This window comes from Zeugodacus cucurbitae, chromosome 6 (assembly GCF_028554725.1).
Source record: "Zeugodacus cucurbitae isolate PBARC_wt_2022May chromosome 6, idZeuCucr1.2, whole genome shotgun sequence".
Classification (NCBI taxonomy): domain Eukaryota; kingdom Metazoa; phylum Arthropoda; class Insecta; order Diptera; family Tephritidae; genus Zeugodacus; species Zeugodacus cucurbitae.
In genome coordinates, this window is record NC_071671.1 from 35,119,074 (window position 1) to 35,143,307 (window position 24,234).

A 24,234-nucleotide genomic window follows, 5' to 3' on the forward strand; every position below is an offset into this window, starting at 1 on the left:
AAACTTAAATTGCAAATGCAATTTACGCTCTTATCGCAGCTCTGTTATGCACACCACACAAAACTATAACTCGACGCTATGCTCTTATCGCTGCTCTTATCGACGCTGTTATCGCTTATCGCAGCTCCGACATGCACGCAGCCTTAGAAAAACGCATTGCTATTGCTTTATATGCTCTTGGCTCTTCTGCAGAATACCGAACAGTTGGAAATATGTTCGGAATTGGTAAAAGCATTGTCTGCTCCATTCTAATTGAGTTCTGCCATGAAGTCTGGCGATGTTTGTGGCCAATGTATTTGAAGAAATTCCCAATGAACGAATTTCCCTCAAGTGTTAAGAGCTATAGGTAATAGGTTAAATTTTTTACGATCGACTTTTTATATATTTTTAAGTTTTAGATGGTTGTCATATAGAAGTTCGCCCAGCAGCAGAAGATGCTGTTGACTACTGCAATTATAAAGGCTGGTAATCCACAGTTCTTTTGGCCTTAGTAGATGCAAGGTAAGTTTTTTCATGAAGCTCTTTTAACACCTAATGTATATCTGTAATGTTATAGATGACGCTTTATATACATCAACGTTGTTAGTCCAGGCCGTTGTAATGGCACTTCAATATTTGAGAGTTCATCTTTAAAAAGCCAGTTGGCACAATCTAGTTTATTTAAAGACCTGAGTAGACAAATTTCGTCAGTTAATGTTCCAGTAGTTTTATTGGGCGACTCTGCGTTCAAACTGAACATTTAATGAAACCCTACCCTTTTTGTGTAAACCAACCTTTGGATAAAAAAAATTTAACTATGTTCTATCGAAATGTCGAAGAGTGGTGGAGAATGCTTTCGGTCATTTAAAGGCAAGGTTTAGACGCGTTGGCAAAGGCTTGGATAACCACATGGTTCACACGAGAGCTGTCATCAAAGCGTGCGGCGTTTTGCACAACTTTTTAAATGAAGAAATGAAAATGAATTTAAATGAAATTAATGAAAAGTGGATTGCAGCACAACAAATCGAAAACGAAACTCGACAGTTGCCAGAAAACGTCTCTTACGTTTGTGGAAATGTTAACCCAAGAGCAGAGGAAATAAGACAAGCGTTTGTTTCATATTTCGGTTCGTAATTATTTGAAATATTTATTCCACTACAAAAAAATATTTCTATATTTTATATATATATATATAATATACATTTTTTAAGTTTATTTATATTAATATTTTCCTACATTCTTTTTCTTATATTCATTTTTTCATTGACAATTCATTCTTTACATTATTTACATATGTATCTTAAAACTAAAACTTAATTTCTACTTAAATCTAGTTTTGGCGACGAAGGAAGTCGATAAAAGCGTCCTTCATTTCCCTGACATCGTTCACATACATTTGTTACATATCCAGACGCTTTTCATCGGCTTCCTTCATCGCCTCGAGTGCTGAGCACAAAGACGACGACACGACACGACGTAGCGACGGCTGATCACAAATGTCGCTTTGAAGCCAGCGTCTTGAACATTTTGAAGACGGCAGCGACATATCAAACAACAATTTCATTGTTGCCGTACTAAAATCTTTCACTTCAATAAAATTTACATATTTAGTTTAAAGTGAAATTATTTGAGCAAAAAAGTAAAAATTGGCGATTTATTTGTTTTAAATAATCGATTGTTATTTTAAATGATATATCAAAATTCTTTTACGTTTCTGCTGGCGAAATAACGTCATATTTGTTATAACTTTTAATAATTTTACATTTCTCATATTAGTGGCAACTCTACAGCTGCCCATTGTCGTCGACAAAATTAGAAACATTTTTAATTTAGCGACAACGACAACTACAAGCCTGTTGTCGTGTAGTTGTGCTGTTGTCAAAAAATCTGTGCCAATAATAACGCGTGTATTTTAATATTTGACAGATGTCGCTCGTCGCTTGTCGTCTTCTATGTGTTCTGCACTTCAGTCGCCTTTAAAAAATCGTAACGTATCTCCTCCATTACCATAACAGCCGTTTTTTTCTTTATGTTAGCTTCGTTAGACGATGGCCAAGTTGAGCTACCCGATGTAGATGGGTCAGCGTCAAGGCTCGGGAGCGGCGACTCCCCTTCTATCTCTGCCTCCAGGTAAATCGCCTCTATATCTCCTGAAAATATGCATACATATTAAAAACTTTCTACAAACAAATAAAAGCATAAAAAATATTCCATAAACGTTTTTCATTTCGAATTATGGAACCTCCAATACACTTAAAACTTACCCTCGATGCTGTTCTCCACAAGCTCGGCGGAAGAAAAGTTCTTATAGCCGCCTACTGCTTGGTGAACCACTTCGTAGAGCTTCCAAGTACTAGGGGAGCCACCCGATGGTCCAATTTTTTGTTTCTCTTGCCTAAAACTATATTAAAAAATAATACTCAATGATGTATGTACGTTTACTGTATAATTTATTACTTACCTGTATTTATTTGTAAAGTTATGTATCTTTGTTTTGATCTCCTGTGCAGTATATATGTATATGGCCAACATATATCATGGCGCTGGACATCTCTTCATAGATGTGGCTGTTCTTTCTAGAAGAACGAAGCAGTGGCATTTTCTCTTACCACTGTTGAATTAAATCGGCCTCGGTAGCCTCACTCCAAACAACACGTTTCTTTTTTTGACACTGTGTCATTATTTCCGTTTTTTCCTTTTGTCTGTTATTTTCTCCTTTTAAATTGTGTGTTTATTTTTTCACTTTGACAGTTTGTAGTGTCAAAATCAGCTGCGATTAAACAAATGTGACCAACAGATGGCGCAAAGAGAAGTTCAGCTTCAAATCACTTTGGAGAAATGATTTTAAAGTGTCATTTTTGTATGACGAAATCTCGTTAAATCCAGCGGTTTAGTGAGTTAAACGTCTCAGCAACCTAAACCTCGCAGATTTGTGTCTGTGGGAACATAATATAAATGACTTAAGTAAAAATTAACAAAAAATATATATATTTTTTAATTTTGCGTCTGTAAAATACCCAGAAAGTCATGGGTACCGAACCTCCAACACATTCAAAGAAATTCAATAACACCACTACACACACACACATACGCAAAAAAGGTTAAAATCTCAACTCAACTCTTAACTCATACAGCACCCTGGATGAGAGAAAGAAACAACCGAAGTTCTCGTGTGTTTGAACAAGATTTATTTTGAGCTATATAATGGCAGCTTGTGGACTATTATTTTGCGTGTTTTCTTTACATTAGTGATCTGCAGCTTAATTAGATTTTATATTATTAAACCACATATTTTAAAATAACTAACGCGTAAAACATGATTTTTCTAAAACTAAAATATGGAATTGAAGAGGTTGATACAGTAATACTTCATCTCACTGTAAATGCGATGTACGCAATAGAAGCTACACCAACAATAATCAAAAAAAGGGCTAATACTATGTTTACATATAACGAGATTATCTCCATTTACGAGCTTAACTCGATAATCTATAATTAAGAAACGAGATTTCCCATACAAAATTCCTCTCTGGATAATCCGAGATTACAAAATTATCTCGTTTTATACAACTAGATTTTCGGTGTTATTCCTAGGTTTATCGAAATTTTGCGAAGAAAAGGAGAAATGTCAAATGAAAATGTAAACAACAATGGCCGACAGCGAGATAAATATGTGTAATACAACATCAAATGCAACACATTTGACAATTGATAATCTCATTTGGCTATATGTAAACGGTTAGATTATTGAACAAGCTTAGAACGAGATTATTTTCAAATGTAAACATACTATAAACCATAAACATGTAAATTATTGTTGAATATAATAATATTATCTTGACTTAAATTGTAATTAATTTTCCATACAGATATTTCAAACCTCATACGGCGCGTTAAATGTACGCAACCTAATTAGTGTCACTTATCGTAGCTTCGTAGAACTCCCGAAGGGATGGGAGTATGTTCTGCAAGCAAATCCAGAATTATGGACGCAAACACAAACACAAGTCATTTACACGTCAGATATTAGGTTGAATGTCACATTTTTACGAGTAATTAAAGCATTGGTCAACACAAGTATGAGAAGAATTGGAACGACATGGTTCAGATGCTTTCAACGTGCGTCAACTGGGTTTTGACAATGTGCTAGAGGGCAAAGCAGATGCAGCATAATGTGCGCTGCTTACAATATATAATTAATGATTGATGATTTTGCTTTTATATTCTCATTTGGGGTTTTAGTAGAACTAACCGAAAATAGTTAGTATGGTTTCAGGGCTTTTGTGGGTCGCCGTACTGAAAGTGCACGTGGAGTTTTGGTTTGCAGTTTTGGGTCTTTCATCTGTGATTGTACCAAGAACAGTACTGAAAGTGCACATGTAGTTTTGGTTCGCAGTTTTGGGCCTTTCATCCGTGATTGTACTAAAATCATTCCCCAAATTGTGCAAGAGGTATACATACATTGCTAAATGATGAATGTAATGTGCAAGAAAGAGATAAACGATCACACGTACACACTTTTTGCTACACGGCTACTTTTGTCAATACGCCCTTAAGAATCGCATAGAAACTTTCATTGAAACTGCTAGTACCACTCACAGGCTTTTCAAGGAAGAATTCGCCGGTACCTGACTTGCAGGGTAGTAACAAATGCGGCCAAAAATAACTGTGCTTTTCATTGTTGCTCCTATCACTTTATTTTATACAAAAAACTCTACACCTATAGAATTTTTAATAGACATAAAATTAATGTTTAGCCCCTATTATGTATTCGATTTTTTACTCTTTGCTTGTTATCCTTGGGCGGTCCTCGTATGCAAAAATTTGTGCATGCATAATAGGCAATTTTAGCACAGGGTTGCACTTCGAGCTCACGAGTTTGCTTGAACATCTGAATATTGTGTTTGATTAGTTTCTCCCCAATGCATAGATATTTAATATGTCACACAGTTGACCTTGAAAACGGATAAAAGTGAAATATAACATACATAAATAATTTTGGGTTATATATGTAGAAGTCACCAGGCGTGGGGATCAGTAGAAGTGTATAGCGGTATACAAGTATGTACCAATGTGAATGCGTAGGTACGAGTAGGCGCGGGAACAAATAAAAGCTGCTTACTGCTTGACGTCCAAAATTAGAGAGAGTGAGTTTATTGCTAATTCTTGCTTAAGTACAATTGTGAATATAATAATAAAAGGAATAAAGGATTAAAAGCTAGGGTTGTAATTTAGAGTGTTGCGCTGTAGTGTAAAGTTAGCGCCGTAGTAATTGTAGGAGGTTGCCACATATATAACGCCAAGGACTTAAGTTTTGCAATTAGAGAACCCAATAGAACACGCTCTCCAGTAATTCAAACAAACTGGCATCACTTGTGGTGCAACTCTGCGCTAATTGTCCTCTTAATCATGTGCAATAGTGTTGCATCGTTTTCTTTTGTGGAAATAATATAAATCTGCGCAAAATTGTTTTTTTTTTACCGCTTCGTTTCTAGCGGCGTGAATGCCTTATATTATGTTTACATATAACGAGATTATCTCCATTTACGTGCTTAACACGATAATCTTTAATTAAGAAACGAGATTTCCCATACAAAATTCCTCTCTGGATAATCCGAAATTATAATGTTATCTCGATTTATACAACTAGATTTTTGGTGTGTCAAACGAAAATGTGAACAAAAATGGCCGATAGCGAGAGAAATTTGTGGAATACAACAACAAATGCAACACATTTGACAATTTATAATCTCATTTGGCTCTATGTAAACGGTTAGATTATTGAACGAGCTTAGATCGGGATTATTTTCATATGTAAACATACTAATACATTTTATTTAGTAAATTATTATTTATATCAAGTTAAAAATAATAACCAAATATATTTTGATTGTCCTTTTTGACAATAATTTGTCCTTAGAGCCATTTTTACCAATTGCCGAAATATGTAAAACAAACTTGGTATCACTGACGCAGAGAAGTGACCAATCGAGTACAGCTATTATATACAGCACCTTGATTGCTGATATTTAAAATATAAAATTCTATGAATGAGCAATAAAAGTTTCCGCGTTTGAACACAGGAGTTGTTATCGGTCTTGATATGAAATATCGATATGTTTCATCGGATAGCAGTATTAAGTTTTTTATATTGTAAAATCACTGATATAAGAGCAGATAATTTTTAAGATGTATACAAATTTTCTGTGTTGGTCTGGATTGACAATTGTAAACATTATTTATACTCAATTACTTACATATAGTGGAAGCAAAACAAGCAATATTTATACGAATCAGAGAATGATTTTATGTCAATTCCGAAAGCTAGTGACTTTAAAAAAGTGGTGACATTTAAAGTCTGATGAAATTTATAGAGAATTATGTCCTTGAAGTTCGATGTTAAAGAAATTTGATGTGTTCACTCAATGGGTTCTGTTTTGCAAATAGTTTTGTTGTAATAATAAACTTTGGATTTAGTTGGAACACATATTAAATGATTAATCGTCACATGTTTGAAACAAATAATTTATTTTCTACACACCTTCCTTGTGTATATAAATCGGAATATGTGCACATGAAGAACAAGTCTTCGATTCTTATTAATACATTTGTTTGTATATTTAGTAAAGTAAAGGCAATTTTATTTGCCAATAATTTTTTATCTCTAAATATTTATGGTGTAAACTTTTGTAAAAATATTTATTTAAGTCTTAATTTAGACAGAAAAACTCTTTACAGTTATTCCATTTGTAATAGCTTCAGTTTAAGTACTTCTAAGTTAAATTCAACAAACATGTCGTTAAAATCAATATCGCTTACATGCAACAATACAGCAAATGGTGAAGTGCCTACAAAGAGTGCTATTCGAGTAAATATAAAATCACCGTTTAAGGAGCCTGTAGCACAAAATTTGCTGGCCCAACTGATATCAGGTTTAAGCATGCCAATTTGTAAGGATATTAATAAAATGCCTAATAATAAGTCAGTGGAAGCCATACCAGAAGAAGAAAAAATAATAGATGGGAGTGATAATGTAAAAGGTAGTGTTTTTAGTTCTCATCCGATAAACCTAGGATGCAGTTACTGGAAACAGCGACAGCGAACTTTGTCTGAACATAGCGATGATATATACTTTCTCGAAGATGACAGCAGTACCCAAAATTGTGAACAATATTCTGCTTATTATGATGATGACGATGATGATGATGATGATGATGAAGAGGATTCTGAGGATGAAGATTACACCAAAAATAACTTTTTTGGATGTGACACGAAAAAATTAAATAATAGCGTGGAGAGTCTTAATAATGCAGAAAATTGTAAAAGGGTAAGTCTGAAAATACTATAACAGCCCTATTCTGTGCACTTGACAAATTTATAAAATAGAAAGGTACGCAAAGATTTTCCTCACACGTTTGGTAAACAAAATAATGTTAACAGAAACAGCTGATTTCAGTACAATATTATTGATTTGTATAGAACAATTTAACTGAATTATTCTATAACGTAGCTTTTCACATACATTTCAATATTTATTGCAAAATAGTTAATAATTTAACTTTAATTCCACAGTAAACCTTTTGATCTTGGGCCAGACTTGATGTTTCAGAGAGTGCCCAAAAAAAGCCATGCTCCATATCTGGACCTCTTTTTCATGCTAAAGGTCGTTATTTGGATGAGTGTCGAGCCTTCTTTATTGTGGCTTCGTTGATAAGTATAGTTTAAGATCGACCGGTTATAGCATATTTACCCAATTTTGTTGTCGAGATATCGACTGAAGCCTCCCACACCTGATGCAAAGTAATTGGTTTAGTTTTACAACACTATTTACTCTATATATATATATGATCAGGTCATAACGTATTTATTCGTTCGTCAGAGCCTCGTTTACCTCGCTAACCAAACAGGGAGTGCCGCGCGTAAATGAGGTTGATTGATAATCGGATGGCAATGGCTATATATTTTCCATTCCAGATCCCCCATAGTCTTTTGCTCCCCGCAGAGCTACATAATACTATATAATATAATAGAAATACATAAAAATAGGTCCTTTATATATTATAAAAATATTTGGAATTCAAATTTGATTTAGTTGGTTGTTATGCTTAGCTTCAGAAAAGTTCCTTGGGAGCTATGAAAATCGAAACTTTGTCTTTATTGCCAAAAATTTGCTAAGCAGACAAACAATTTCGTCAAAGTTACCCTCATTTTTTTCATTTCTTTTATACCTAAAATGAAAAATTAACTTCTTAAAATAAAAAACGGCTCAATAACGCGAGCCATCAACATGTGAATATATATCCTCTTTGTAAAAAATAACGACAAAAGTAAAATATCTCCATTAAAACCAATTCACTTTCAAAACGAGACATTTTATTTGTAAAGACCACTGTAAAGAGCAATATACTTCTTTAAAATTTATAACGAAAATAGCTTTTTATTTTGGACACAGAATGCGAAGCTCTTGATAATAATTCTAATTTTATAAATTAGAAACTTCTTGAATTTGTAAAGTACACAGAATAGGGCTGTAAAGTGATCTAAAAAGAAAACTGTTAAATGTTAGAGTTTTACAAAATTAGAAATATTATCAGGACTTGTGTTTTTTTTTGTAACACTATTACTAATCACATTCTGCATTATCTTTGAGTAATCACAGGTTTCCCCTCAGTTCTCTTCTTTTAAATTAAATTATAAACAATATTCCTTGAAATTCTATAATTTTTTATTAAATCAGAAGTTAAAACAACACAGTTAACTTTAGTAACAGTTTAAGAACTAGTTATAATCGATCATTTCTTTGTTTTCGGCATTGTATTTATTTTTATAATTTAAGGCAGTGTTAGTTTGTTATGAATGCAAGAGAATCCAATTACTGCTCTGTCTCAAACCAAGTTAAAGGATAAATCGCATTGTGTAAATTTGACGCAAAAAATGTGTGCTAGTCATTAGTTTATTTGCTTTGTTCTCTCTTTCTGTGAAATTTGAAAAAAAAAAGAAAAAACGTTAACTTCGGCTGTACCGAAGCTAATATACCCTTCACAGGTGCATTCCTTTTAGTAACTTGTTTGTGTTTAAGCAAATCTAAAGGCGTAAAAAAAAGTAAGTAAAAAAAAAAGAAAACATTTTACTAGTTATTTTTAGCCGGGTTGTTTGCTAGAAACAAGTTAACCGATCTGAACAATTTCTTCGGAGATTATATTAATACCATAAGCAGTAATCCATGACAAATTTCTTGAAGATACCACTTCAAATGCGAAAATTTCCCATACAAGCCATTGATTCCGATCGTTCGGTTTGTATGGCAGCTATATGCTATAGTGAACCGATCTGAACAATTTTTTCGGATATTAAATTATTTCTATGAGCAATAACTCACACCAAATATCGTGAAGATATGTAGTAAAATGCGGAAGTTTTCCATACATGCCCTTGATTCCGATCGTTCAGTTTGTATGGCAGCTATATGATATAGTGGTCCGATATCGGCAGTTCCGACATATGAAGATAAAAGAACATCTGGAAGATTTCAAAATGATATCTTAAAAACTGAATTACTAGTTCGTATACGGACATGGCTAAATCGATTCAGTTCAACATACTGATAATTTATATATATACTTTATAGGGTCTCCGACGATTCCTTCTGGGTGTTACAAACTTCGCGACAAACTTAATATACCCTGTTCAGGGTATAAAAACGTTGTGTAAATACTTTTGGCTGTTTTTGTATATACAGTTGCGTGCAACTAATTAACAACGACATTGCCCCGCAAATATATTAGTTTCTTTCACATAAGATTTGTCCCTCGAAATCTGTAAAAAAATCGTATTCCGAATCCGCTATTCCGGAGAAATGGAATTTTTATTGCGAATGTTTAAAAGCGCCGTGCACCTAATTAACAACGCGAATCTTGGTTTTTATTTATTTAAAAAATACTTTTATTAATATTGGCTTTTGACATTTTGGGATTTGTGGAGTCATCTGAGGACGCAACTCGCGCGCTTAATTTCAGATTTTTTGTGAATTAAGATATTTTATGTAAGGTTTTTATACTCTCACAACAAATGTTGTTAAAGAGAGTATTACAGTTTTGTTCACATAACGGTTGTTTGTAACACCTATAACTAAAAGAGTTAGATATAGAGTTATATATACCAAAGTGATCAGGGTGACGAGTATATTTGAAATCCGGATGTCTGTCCGTCCGTCCGTCTGTCCTGCTGTAACTAGAGTAAAAATTAAGATATCTTGACGACTTGGCACAAATATTCCTTGGCACCATAAGAAGGTTAAGTTCGAAAATGGGCGGAATCGGACCATTGCCACGCCCACAAAATGGCGAAAACCAAAAACACATAAAGTGGCATAACTAAGCCATAAATAAAGTTATAAAAGTAAAATTTGGAATATAGGATCGCAATAGGAGGGGGCATATTTGGAGTAATTTTTTTGGGGAAGTGGGCGTGGCCCCACCCACAAATCGGTTATTTGTATTTAACTCGCAAACCAATAAAGCTATATAAACCAAACTTTCTGCAGTCGGTTCTCTTACGTACCCCACCACACACCATGAAAATAGTTGAAATCGGATAATAACCACGCCCACCTCCCATACAAAGGTTAGGTTGAAAATTACTAAAAGTGAGTTATCTCACTAATGAAAAACGTCAGAAACACTAAATTTTGCAGAAGAAATAGCAGAAGGGAGCTGCACTCAGATTTTTTTACAAAATGGAAAATGGGCGTGGAGTCGCCCACTTATGGGTCAAAAACCATATCTCTGGAACTACTCGACCGATTTCAATGAAACTTGCTTTGTAATAGTTTCCTTACATCCCAATGATATGTTGTGAAAATAGGCCAAATCGCTTCACAACCACGCCTACTTTCTATATACCAGAACTTTGAAGACGATCTGAATCGTTTACTTTACAATATATAAAGTAAGCACTAGTGAAGATATCGATGCAGAGCTTTACACAAATACTATGTTAATAGTGTGGCAGCCCCATTCTAAAAATCGCCGAAATCGGACCATAGGTTTTTAAGGCCCCATATATCGAACACGAGGACCTCGGTGCTTCTAACCTAATATTATGGTTTCCAACTTTCAATGGACTTTATACAATATATATGACGAATATGTGGGTCAAATTGTGTATTATATAATATAAATAAAGTTAAATAAATAAATTGCTAGAGTATAAAATGTTCGGTTACACCCGAACCTAGCCCTTCCTTACTTGTTTACCCATACTTTTGTTTCACTAATATTAATAAATTTATTGAAAATATTCACTTTTTAAAAACATATAAGAACAAGTAAGGAAAGGCTAAGTTCGGGTGCAACCGAACATTTTATACTCTCGCAATTTATTGAAGAAACTTACAAACATACAAAATTTACCCATAAATTCGGCTTAATAGAATAACGAAAATCGTAATATATACTATATGAGGGCTGAGGTAACTCTAATATTAACCAATACATATATGTGAAATAAAGCCCACCGTATTTTTGAAAAACCAATAATTAGGTATATGGAGATGTTATGACCCAATTTTAATAAGTTTTTTAACAGAACACTATTAGAAAAAAACAAGTAAGGAAGGGCTATGTTCGGGTGTAACCGAACATTTTATACTCTCGCAATTTATTGATGTAATTTTATAAAGACAACACAATTCGACCCATATATTCGGCATAAAGTTCAATAGAATAACGAAAATCATCATAAATAGTATATGGGGACTGAGGTAATTTCTAAACCGATTTCACTCGTTTTCACCACCAAGATACAATGTATCGAAGACTATACGATCACTTAATTTAATATTACTTATAATTAGGTATATGGGATCTGGGGGAAGTTATGACCCGATTTTTACCATTTCAGGTACAGACAGAAACTGTTATAAGAAAAAAATTCAGAGGGAATGAATTACATTAAAATATCTGAGGGATTTACCTATATTTTCGGTGAAAAATTAACCTTAGGCACTGAGTTCTTCATGTTTGATATCAGGGGCCTTGAAAAGTCATGGTCCGATTTTGACAATTTTTCCACAAGTGATGTCACAGCTCAAATACAGTATTTGTGTAAAGTTTTATTCCGCTAGCTTCATTGGTTCTTTATGAATACATTATAAAGTGAACGAATCAGTTGGAATTCAAAATTGGGTTATATGGGAAGTAGACGTAGTTGTGAACCGATTTCGCCCATATTCCACCCGTGTCATCAGGGTGTCAAGAAAGTGTTATATACCGAATTTCATTGAAATCGGTCGAATAGTTCTTGAGATATGGTTTTTGACCCATAAGTGGGCGACGCCACGCCCATTTTCCATTTTGTAAAAAAATCTCAGTGCAGCTTTCTTCTGCCATTTCTTATGTAAAATTTGGTGTTTCTGACGTTTTTCGTTGGGGAGTTAACCCACTTTTAGTAATTTTCAACCTAACCTTTGTATGGGAGGTGGGCATGGTTATTATCCGATTTCTTTCATTTTTGGACTGTATAAGGAAATGGCTAAAAAAACGACTGCAGAAAGTTTGGCTTACATAGCTTTATTGGTTTGCGAGTTATATACAAAAAACGTATTTGGGGGTGGGGTCACGCCCACTTTTCCAAAAAAATTACATCCAAATGTGCCTCTCCCTAATGGGATCCTATGTTCCAAATTTCATTTTCATAACTTTATTTATGGCTTAGTTATGACACTGTATAGGTTTTCGGTTTCCTCCATTTTGTGGGCGTGGCAATGGACCGATTTTGCCCATTTTCGAAAGCAACCTCCTCAGGGTGCCAAGGAACATGTGTTCCAAGTTTCATTAAGATATCTTAATTTTTACTCAAGTTATCGCTTGCACGGATAGACGGACAGACGGACGGACAGACATCCGGATTTCAAATCTACTCGTCATCCTGATCATTTATGTATATATAACCCCATATCTAACTCTTATATTTCTTGGTGACACAAACAACCGTTATGTGAACAAAACTATGATACTCTGTGCAACAGGTTGCGAGAGTATAACAATTTCATATGAATTACATTAAATTATCTTAGAGATTTACCCAAATTTCGGTTAAAATTTACCCTTAGGCGCTGAGTTCAATATCTGGGGCCTTGAAAAGTTATAGTCCGTTTTCGACAATTTTTTCACAAGAGAAGCCAGAGATGATATGCACTAATTGTGTAAAGTTTTATTCCGCTATCTTCATTGGTTCCTTATGTTTATATTATAAAGTGAGGGAATAAGATGGAATTCAAAATTGAGCTATAAGGAATGTAAACGTGGTTGTGAAACGATTTCGCCCATTTTTTGTCCGTGTTATCAGGGTGTCAAGAAAATATTATATACCGAATTTCATTCGAATCGGTCGAGTAGTTCCTGAGATATGGTTTTTGACCCATAAGTGGACGATGCCATTTTCTATTTTGTAAAAAAATCTGACTGCAGCTTCCATCTGCCATTTCTTATGTGAAATTTAGTGTTTCTGACGTTTTTCGTTAGAGAGTTAACCCACTTTTAGTAATTTTCAACCTAACCTTTGCATGGGAGGTGGGCGTGGTTATTATCCGATTTCTTTCATTTTTGGACTGTATTAAGAAGTGGCTAAAAAAACGACTGTAGAAAGTTTGGTTTATATAGCTCTATTGGTTTGCGAGATATGTACAAAAAACCTATTTGGGGGCGGGGCCACGCCCACTTCCCCAAAAAAATTACATCCAAATATGCCTCTTCATAGTGCGATCCTTCATACCAAATTTTATTTCCATAGCTTTATTTATGGCTTAGTTATGGCACTTTATGTGTTTTCGGTTTTCGCCATTTTGTGGGCGTGGCAGTGGTCCGATTTTGCTCATTGCAACCTTCCTATGGTGCCAAGAAATAAGTGTGCCAAGTTTCATCAAGATATCTTAATTTTTACTCAAGTTACAGCTTGCACAGACGGACGGACGGACGGACAGACAGACATTCGGATTTGAACTCCACTCTTCACCCTGATCACTTTGGTATATATAACCCTATATCTAACTCGTTTAGTTTTGGATGTTACAAACAACCGTTATGTGAACAAAACTATAATACTCTCTTTAGCAACATTTGTTGCGAGAGTATAAAAAATCCTGTGTTGAGGATATTAGGACCTTTATTGTCCCCTTGCGAGAGGTCAAACGGTGAAATCCCATAATCACCCCACATTTCGAAACCAACGCCATTTAATGCAATCCAGTATTATAATAAAAATAAAACTACAAAACGAGTTCCACCCAGAAGGATATCGCGTAAAACGACAACAAGAGAAGACGAATTGATTTTTTCGTGAATCACGAAAGGATACCCATAAAACTGCCAACGAAATTAGTGCTTATATTTTGGGCATAAAAAAAACGCCGTAGACACTATTAAAATTCGTTTGTGAGATGCAGGACTATTTGGGAGGATTTCCAGGAAGAAGTCGCTTCTCTCTGATCGCATTCGAAAAATTCGCTTGGAGTAGCTTTGAAATACCGCCACTTGACATCAAATTAATGGAAAAAACTATTGTTTGCTAAGATCCTAAGATCGTTGTTAACTAGTTGCACGCAAAAAATCATTTGAATTTAAAACCGTTGTTGTTGTATCGGTTATTTAACCCTGCTTGTAGGAAAATGAGAAAATTAATTTTTGTCATAGACATCTAAGGGGCCATCCATAAATTACGTCACACGAATTTAAGGACTTTTTAACCCCTCCCCCCCTCCTTGTCACAAGTTGTCACATTCATCAATTCAATTTTAAATAAATCCCTCAAGAGGAATGTGTATCAGAGAATTTAAGAGGTTATAGACGACACTGGTGAAAACCGCAATGAAAGTTAATGTGACGATCCGGAAAATATTTGGCAAAAATTGTTTTAATGGTGATTCGAGATTCAAAAACTATGATTAACGGATTACCACACACTATTGCGTTTGAAATTTGCGAAAATTAAAAAAAAAAATCACAAATAGAACCCTACAGTGAAGAGTTGGAGCAAAATTATATAATCCGATAAAAAATGATTTCTAATGGACGACAGTTGATCTGGAAGGAGTGGAATGAAAAACTGTTTTACAGTCCCATAATGCCCACAATAAAAGTTGAAGGTTTGGTGAAGGTTGAGTGTTTACTTATGACTGAATCTTCCGGAAAAACTAAGTTTGATCCAATACCAAATCTTACCGAGAGAAATAATACCGAGAGAGAACATTACATTTTGAGATATTTTTCATTATTTCAAAACATTTTTGTAACCAACTACTTTACATGATTGATTTTATCTGTACTTTTCTTTCATAATGAATATTTTATATTTCTCAGGTACGCTTTAACTTAAATCCAGAAGTTCATATGATGTATGCCTGGAGCTACGCTTATAAATCTGCCAGAAAGGGACATTGGGAAAGTCTTGCCCGTGATAGAGATCGCTTTCGTAAACGTATTGAAAACACTTCTAAATATATAAATCCCATTTTAACTCCTGAACATCGTAGTTTTATCTATAATTCTAGATTTGACAAAAAAATGTAGAAATGAAAATGAGTTTAAGTAGAATGTATAATACATATTTGTAACTGTAATTAAAAATAAAGAAAAATATGTAGAACTAGAATATAACCACGAATATCTTAAAGACTTAAGGCTGTTTTTTTTTTTTCAAAATAAAAAAAAATATTCGCTTTATAACTAACGAAAAACATATTTTAAAATTCCTCATTTTGTAAATATGTAAATACATATGCATGCACGTAAATATTCAAATATTGTAAATTAGTTTAAAAATTATTTAAATATATCGAAATATCAAAAACAAATTCAAATTAAACCCATACATTTTTTAAGCAGTTCGTTCACGCGTGGAAATATGTACGAGGTCGGAAAATCAAATTGAGTAACGCGAACGTGATTAATCTATAGGACCTACTACTCCCGTAAATGTACTTTTTATACTATGTAATAATATGTTTACATATGAAAATAATCGCGTTCTAAGCTCGTTCAATAATCTAACCGTCTACATATAGTCAAAGGAGACTATCAATTGTCAAATGTGTTGTATTTGTTGTTGTATTACACATTTTTCTCTTGCTGTCGGCCATTTTTGCTTACATTTTCATTTGACATTTCTCCTATTCATCGCAAAATTATCGATAAATCTAGGAATATCAAGAGAGGAATTTTGTATGGTAAATATCATTTCTTAATTACAGTTTATCGAGTTAAGCTCGTAAATGGAGATAATCTCGTTATATGTAAAAATAGCAAAGAAACGGAGAATGGCTCATAGTTTCAATTCATAAACTACTGCCGTTGTACTTAGTGCTTGGAAGTTCCAATGAAATGGAATATTCTCGAAAACTTTTTGTATTTTGCACCACATCAGTTTTGGCTATAACATCTTCGACGTTTTAATATATATCAAGACTTATCTCCATTTTAAAATGTATTGTTTTATATTTTCGTTTAAAATGCATGCTGCTTAATTATCTCCGTCGTCTATTTTCCATTTTGTGGGGGCGCCGTTATCGTCTTGAAAAATAATGTAGGATAATTATCCTATCTATACTAATATTATAAAGAGGAAAGGTTTGTTTATTTGTTTGTTTGTCTCGAATAGGCTCCGAAACTACTGAACCGATTTGAAAAATTCTTTCACCGTTGGAAAGCTATACTATCCCTGAGTGGCATAGACTATATTTAGTTTAAAAAAAGAAATAGGGTTCCTTACCAAAACTCCGATAATGTAAAAAAATTCCAAAAAACTTTCTTTAATCGCGAATGTTGCGAAAACGATTGAAGATATAACAAAGTGATGTACTACAATTTTGTATAACTCATCATTATCTACAAAAATAGTTTTGTCACTATAAACGATTTTATATAAAAAATTAATTAAAATACCACTACTTGAAAATGCTCTTTATTTGTACCATAGTATTAATTCTTACCGAAATAAATGATTTATTATTTAAGATCGCTTCAAAACCTTTATATAACTTTTTGAATTATTAGATTCTGACATTCCATTCAAAAGATATCACTCGGGCACGGAGGTACAGGAGGGGGTTAAGATCACTCGCGCGGTCGATTCCCTACTGAATGGTCCTGTGCGGAATTAAAAAAATTGTCGCTTGATAATAATATAATATAAAAATGAATTGCTGTTCGTTTGTGCCGCAAAAAAACGAGAACGGCCAAACGGATCTGGCTAATTTTAGTCTTGAAATATTCTTGGAAGGCTATAAAAAGATTAGAAAGTGAGTAAATATGGAAAAATTGCTAGGAAGATAATAATAAGAGAATTTTATTAGAGTTGAGAAGAAAAATATGAAAAGAGAAAACAAAAAAATAATATTTTGAAGGTTATCATTGTTGCTTTGTTAAAATATTTTTGTTATTGTTCAATTGTATAAGATTGTGTCGATAGCCCAAAACAATTTGTAACAAATAAGGAAAGGCTAAGTTCGGGTCCAACCGAACATTTTATACTCAATACAATACACAATATACAATTTATTGATGTAATTTTATTAAGATAACACACAATTTGACCTATTTATTCGGAATAAAGTCCAATAGAAAATCATCGTATTTAGTATATGAGGGCTGATGTAATTCCAGAACCAATTTCACTCATTTTCACCACCAAGGTTAACGGGTATAGGGGCAACTTGGCACTTGTTAGTAGGCAAACAAACGAAATTGCAAATGAACGAAACACCAGTCGGCAAAATCGCCAAAAATAGCGCTATAACGAAGATTTTCCAAATATTCAAGAAGTCGCTGGAGGTACTGCACAGGACTTTAAAAGATCTTGATTGTCGATGAACGTTTTTGGTGGAACCAGGATTCTGTTAGCAGGTGATTTACGCCAGACTCTTCTAATTATTCCTGGATCAACTGTTACTAACGGGCTAATCGCATGCCTAAAATCATTTAATTTGTGGCGACACATAAAGACTCGCCAATTAAAAACTAACATATGAGTGTTTTTGCAACAATATCAAATTGCGAATGTAGAAGTAGTTGGCAGTTGACACCTCGATGCATTAATAGCATTTCCAACAGATTTCTGTCACTTCATTGACTCGAAAGAGAAGTTTTCCTGACATGAAACCTCAATATGATAACCATAAATGACTGATTGAATGACCTATATTGGTGGTAAAAAAAAAGATATCGATAATCTTAATGCGACAATTTAGAATTTCGGTCCAAGGGAGTTGACACAGCTACAAACCAGGATGACGTAGTCAATTATCCCAAACTATTTAAAATAGCCTGTACTATCACCACTCACTTTGCAATTAAAGGTAGTGTGAATTGTCATCATGCTGCGTAACATAAATCAACCTCGAGTAATCAATACCTTAGCCCCAAAAACGTGTGGCCGGGTCTATTAGTATATTATATTCAGCGAGCGTTGCCAAAATACTCAATTCCCCCGACAGCCAGTCCTGCGGTATCGCCATTGACCCAGACTTTATCCGACCAATGTATGTCCTCTCGGCTATCTAACGATTGGGATCAGTAAGTTATAAATCAAATTTTTCAGTACTTCCGCAACACCTTGCAGCAGGGTTGCTTATCATCATTTTGAATCGAGGTGTCATTGAGCCGTGTTAATATCGGTTCTGGACATAATTTACATAAGGAAGGGATGTGGCTCCATGCTGTCAATGCACAACTGCGGTAGACAGCTCTATGGCTGTGCAATAAACACCGAGCTTACGAACCGCGCCGCTAACCCCAAACGGTGTCGCCAACCCATGTGCGATAACTGCACCTGAAGTCATTAAAGAAGCAACAACCAACCCCTGCACATCACTCTCACACCTAGGATTACTAGCTAACCGAGACAGGCGAAGATACTTCAAATAAACGGACTCCAGAGCAAGATCGAGTAGATAGTTGATTTAAAGGGCCGGGAAGGCATATCGATACAAAATCTATAATTATTTAGATTAAAAATATTAAATTTATTAAAATATTTTTTTTTTAGATATAAATTTAATTTGTATTTAAATTTTTTGTAAATGTGTTTAGATTTCAAGTAATACTTGCATTAATGCAGTGATTGATTTTGGTAAAATTTCCGTTAAATTGTTCTACCTGTCCGTTTATTATGTTATCGTTTACTGGAGCTATGATTATTGAATAATTTAAATTACAATTTTGCAAAGCTTTGTCTTGCAAATTTTTTCTTCAACTACTTTTTCTTCCCTGCAAGAAATGCGCTTTTTTGCGCATCAGCTACGCCATGTTTGCTTTTTCGAAAATTCAATTCTGATGTAGATGCTAGTTTTGCTTTTCCGAACAGGGTTTTTAAGCATACTACATTACTTTGCATTGCCGAAAAAGCACACTATCAATTTTACCTTTAATTTACAAGATTTGTGTTAGTGGAGACTACTTCTGTGGATGATTTTTCACGGCAGATAGTCTCGCCACCAGACGACATAGTTTGTGGAAGGGGAGAATCAATTGCGTAAGATCATGCGCTTTTGATCAAGTCGAAATACTTTTTATACTCAAGATAAGAATAAGAATTAATTCTGTAGAAAGAATATACTTGATTCTTTGGTTCATTTTCATTTTGCTTTTATTGTCACAAGTTATATTATATATATATTTTTTTAGAAGAACTTCGCATAGAAGATATTTTGTGATGGGGTCAGAGCGTATTTTTTCTGCATATAGTAGGTGGACAAACCTAGAAAGCAACGCAATGCGCGGATTGATTTGGGGAACCTCATAATTGATTATAATCCCTTTTACGGTTTACAACCAAACTGAAGTGCAGTTAATGTTCCGAAATTCTGTATAATCGATTAAAACTCAATCCATCCAAATTTTTTTATTGAACTTCAACTGTTAAACCTATATAACTATTCTGTGCGGTTGACGGTAATAACAAGAACTGACAACTGTTATCTAGTAGACATCGTTAAACCTTCGTGCAGGAATGAAAATAAAACATATACTTACATATAATTTTAAGTGAGTAAATTTTTTTACAAAGATATAAGAAAATTAAATTTATTACAAAGCAACAGATTAAAAAACTAACGGAGATATATCCTGAAGCTGGATTTCATTTAAAATTACTTAAAATCTAGAATGAGAGGTTTTACAAGTTCCCAATCACGGTTCCCGTTTGACTTTTTATTTATAGACCAAAAAGTGGTCCAAATAGAGTAAAAATGGACCAAACCTAATTCGAATCCGAAGAGATCGAGAGAGTGTGTAAGCAACAAAAGAGAAATATATTTTTCCACAAAAACAAAATAATATACATTCACTTTATTAATTGAATTTTAATGTTGTATATTTTTCATTTTTTTTTTTGGAAATATTGGATATTATTCAGCTACACATATTAAAAGTATAATAGAATAATATAATAAAATTTTGAACACGCGATAAGTAGAAGCGAAGTTATATCGTTTTTCATCTTGCTTAAATGCGATTATCTCGAAATCATGTTTTCCCGAAAACGTCGTTGCGGTGACTTGGATTACCCAAATAGTTTTCAACCGATTTCAATTTTTTTTTTGGTTCAAATTGTTCGTAATTTATTTACCGTGTCCTTAAAAGATTTCATTTTTTTGTTTAAATTTTCATATCAATGTTATGCATTTTTCGTTTTCAATACATTTTATCAGATGGAAAAAGTAGCCTTTTTGAGGAAATCGTCCTCATTTCAATGAATGTACAAGTCCCCATACCTCCACATATGTATGTATATAACCACTTAAAATAAGAGATCTTAAACTCCTAAGCACTCTGGAAATGGAGAACCGAGAGCTGAGGGTAATACAGGTCAACCTCCACAAAAGTAGGATCGCCTCCGCCGAGCTCCTTCTCAACTTAGAGAAGGGCGGCTACGATGTGGCTTTAGTCCAAGAGCCATGGATTGCATCGGGTAACGTGGTCGCTGGACTAAAGTCACAAAACTTCACCACATACACCCCGAGCGTTATTAGCAAGGTAAGAACAGCCATATTAGTGAGCAAAAATATGTAATCCCATATTGATCTTAACCTCTCCACAGACGACCTGACTGTTGTGACGGTAAAGGATGTCAAGTATGAGCCTATACTCCTTGCATCCTGTTACCTGCCACATGATGACGAGGCACCCACGGCGGAGGTCCATAGGCTGGTAGCGGCATCCAGAGAAAGGAAGCACGCCCAAGTAGTGGGAGCCGATGCCAACGCCCATCACACGATCTGGGGCAGTACCGACATTAATAAAAGAGGTGAGTCCCTACTCAACTTCATTTTACAGAGTAGTCTAGTAATAGCTAACCGAGGACAGGAGCCTACATATATGGGACCCACCTCAAAAAACGTTCTAGACATAACACTCTATACCGGTAGATGTGCAATGGTAGAGAATTGGAGGGTGCTAAGTACACCTTCCTTCTCTGACCACAGGTACATCTACTTCTCTATAACATCTGAACCGAAAATTAAAGTAGACTTTATCCCAGAAATACAAACTGGGATTTCTATGTTCAAATATTAGAGCACAAAAGACTAAAACCTTGCGTGTTCAATCCTCATGAAGAAGTAGAGGCAGGCGTGAATCTATTCACAAATGCTCACAATAAAGCATTTCAAGGAGCTCGGATTGCACAGACGCATTGTACGTGACATGTTCAACTGGGCCAAGCTAGCAGAAAGTGAGGACTATTAGAACGAGTACAAGGATCTTTTAAGGGACTGCAAAAAGTTGGTGCGCAGGACCAAACGACAGTCCTGGATAAACTTTTGTAGCAGCTTATAAAAGACCAACGAGGTAGCGAGGCTCAGGAAGCTACTTTCCAAAAGCCCTGTCGTGCTTGGTCTAATTCGCAAAGATGACGGGGAGTAGACGGATAACTGTAAGGGTTCATTAGAAGACCTGTTCAGTGTGCACTTCCCGGGCTGCAAGAACACGGCTAGTCCCATTAACGAAGGGAATAGGGCTGTAAGTGTACCCGAAAATATCATAACAGAACGGAAGATAGAATGGGCAATCCAGTCCTTCGACGCATTCAAATCACCCGGTACGGATGGAATTGAATCCTGCCATGCTGCAAAAAGCTCAATGGTTAGTTGTGCCGTGGTTAAAAAAGATGGTTAAAACGATTAAAAACGCTATTCAGCATCGAAAAAGCCTTGAAATATAAGGAATATGCCCTCGGAGCTTTCCTGGACATCTCCGGAGCTTTTAACAACGTGTCAACGGAAGCCATTCTGAACAGTATCGAGTCAATAGGCGTTGAGACTGCAATACAACGGTGGGTCAAAAGAATCTTGACTTCAAGAAGGATAATAGCAGAATGGAATGACGCCAGAATGACCAAGGAGGTCCGCAGAGGTACCCAACAAGGTGGGGTGTTATCTCCGCTCCTATGGACATTAGTTCTGAATAACTATTAAGAAAGTTAAACGTCAAAGCCCCTAAGATAGTAGCATATGCGGACGACATTGCCATCTTAATAACGGGCAGGTGTCTACACACTATCAGCAACATCATGACAACCACCCTTAGTACTGTGCTGAACTGGGCAACTAACGCAGGCCTGGGGTTAAATGCGGAGAAAACTGACTTGCTTGTTTTTACGAGGAAGTACAAAATTCCCACATGGAGACACCCCTCGCTAAATGTGATAGAACTCCCTCACAAGGACCGTACCAAGTACCTGGGGGTAGACAGCAAACTGCTGTGGAAGTACAATGTAGAGGAGAGAGTAAGAAAGGCCAGCAATGCCTTATATGCGTGCAGGCAAATGCTGGGTACTACCTGGGGGCTATCTCCCTCTCTTATGCACTGCTGCTACACAGCAGTGGTAAGACCGATTCTGATCTACGGTGCTCTAGTGTGGTGGACAGGCGTACGGAAATCAACGTATCCAAAGGCAATGGAAATGGTTCAGCGGCTTGCGGCTATTTGCATAACGGGAGCGCTAAGAACCACCCCAACGGCGGCTCTTGAAATAATACTAAACCTGCCGCCTATAGATTTCTTCGCTGAAAACAGCGCGGCAAAATCGGCGGGGCGCCTTATGGCAGTAGGAGAATTTAAGTATAGAACCTTTGGGCATAGCTCAGTGGGTAATGGCAGTTTGGCGGACACCGACTACCTGACCCCATTTTTCAAATGGGAAAGAAGGTTCAAAGTAAACCTAGAAAGGGATGACTGTCGTAAGGGCATAGCACCTGCACGCAGCAATTTAAACATATTTACGGATGGCTCGAAAATGGAGGACGGGGTAGGCGCGGGGATATACTGCCCAGAGTTAGGTATAATGCAATCATTCAAACTACCGGACCACTGCAGTATATTTCAAGCGGAGGTGTTTGCAATTGGAAAAGCCGCTGAGCTATCCTTAAGCGCACCAAAAGGATACTCTAAAGTAAACATATACGTAGACAGTCAGGCGGCAATCAAGGCAATATCCTCTTTCAGCGTATCGGCCAAAACTGTCTTAAGTGGTAGGACAGCAGTGGATGATGTCGCCAGAAATAGGCGACTTCTATTCTACTGGGTGCCAGGCCACAAGGGCATAGAAGGTAACGAGATAGTGGACGAGATTGCCAAACGAGGCGTAAAACTGTCATCCGAAAATATGATGAACGTTGATAGACCTATACACTGTCTATATGATGATCTAGACAGAAACTTGGTAAAAAAGTTCAAAGCGCGCTGGAAGAATATGCCGGGATGCAAAACCGCAAAAGTTATGTGCAAGGCGGTAGATAAGAAGTACACGAAATTTCTATTGGCGCTCGATAGAAGCAAATATAGGAATATGGTCGGCATACTCACTGGTCACTGTTTTGTGGCGGCGCACGCCTACAAGATGGGGCTGATAGATCGTGAAGACTGCAGGAAATGTCAAGAGCAAGGCACCAGAGAGACAATGGAGCACCTCTTCTGTGAATGTCCTGCATTATCAAGACAACGGCTTCAGCATTTGGGGGCTGCACACTACGTTAATTTGAAAGAGAATTCGTTGGTAAAGCCACAAAGCCTTTTGAAATTCGCTACAAACGCTGGCATCCTAAAGGATGACTACTCCTCATTAACCAAGTGACGGCACTCCATCTGGTTTCACAAAGGACCAAAACTTGTCTATGTGTGGCGTTGTAGCCTGCCAGAGTAACCTAATCTAACCTAAACTCCTAAGAAAAAATTAAAAAAAAATCGTTTGCCGATCAAATGTAAT

The 24,234-nt window shown here is 35.5% G+C and overlaps 1 protein-coding gene and 1 non-coding gene across 5 annotated transcripts; one reads left to right on the forward strand and one right to left on the reverse strand.

Annotated features, from left to right (window-relative positions):
- Nucleotides 1-429: 429 nt before the first annotated feature.
- Zp3r (uncharacterized) lies at nt 430-20,123 on the reverse strand. 2 transcript variants are annotated; one of them, XR_008471890.1, is made up of 4 exons: nt 20,004-20,123; nt 2,441-2,915; nt 2,244-2,380; nt 430-2,129 (listed from the first exon to the last, which is right to left on the reverse strand). It is a non-coding gene; the product is annotated as an uncharacterized Zp3r (transcript). The 2 variants fall into 2 exon arrangements; XR_008471891.1 differs by lacking the exon at nt 20,004-20,123 and adding an exon at nt 4,968-5,994.
- On the forward strand, nt 6,086-15,655 carry LOC105219925 (uncharacterized). 3 transcript variants are annotated; one of them, XM_011196275.3, is made up of 3 exons: nt 6,086-6,207; nt 6,718-7,306; nt 15,336-15,655. In XM_011196275.3, exons 2-3 carry the CDS (start codon nt 6,773-6,775, stop codon nt 15,543-15,545), a joined length of 744 nt encoding a protein of 247 aa, XP_011194577.1. In that variant the 5' UTR covers nt 6,086-6,207; nt 6,718-6,772; the 3' UTR covers nt 15,546-15,655. The 3 variants fall into 3 exon arrangements, with proteins under 3 accessions (XP_011194577.1, XP_011194576.1, XP_054090171.1); XM_011196274.3 differs by having other exon boundaries at nt 6,094-6,207; nt 6,699-7,306; XM_054234196.1 differs by having other exon boundaries at nt 6,098-6,207; nt 6,736-7,306.
- Nucleotides 20,124-24,234: the final 4,111 nt, after the last annotated feature.

Excerpts from the sequence above, each read along its gene's own strand:
- LOC105219925 (XM_011196275.3), top strand. The coding sequence starts at position 6,773 with ATGTCGTTAAAATCAATATCGCTTACATGCAACAATACAGCAAATGGT. Across the intron at positions 7,307-15,335 it reads ATGCAGAAAATTGTAAAAGG|GTACGCTTTAACTTAAATCC; the intron begins GTAAGTCTGAAA and ends TATATTTCTCAG.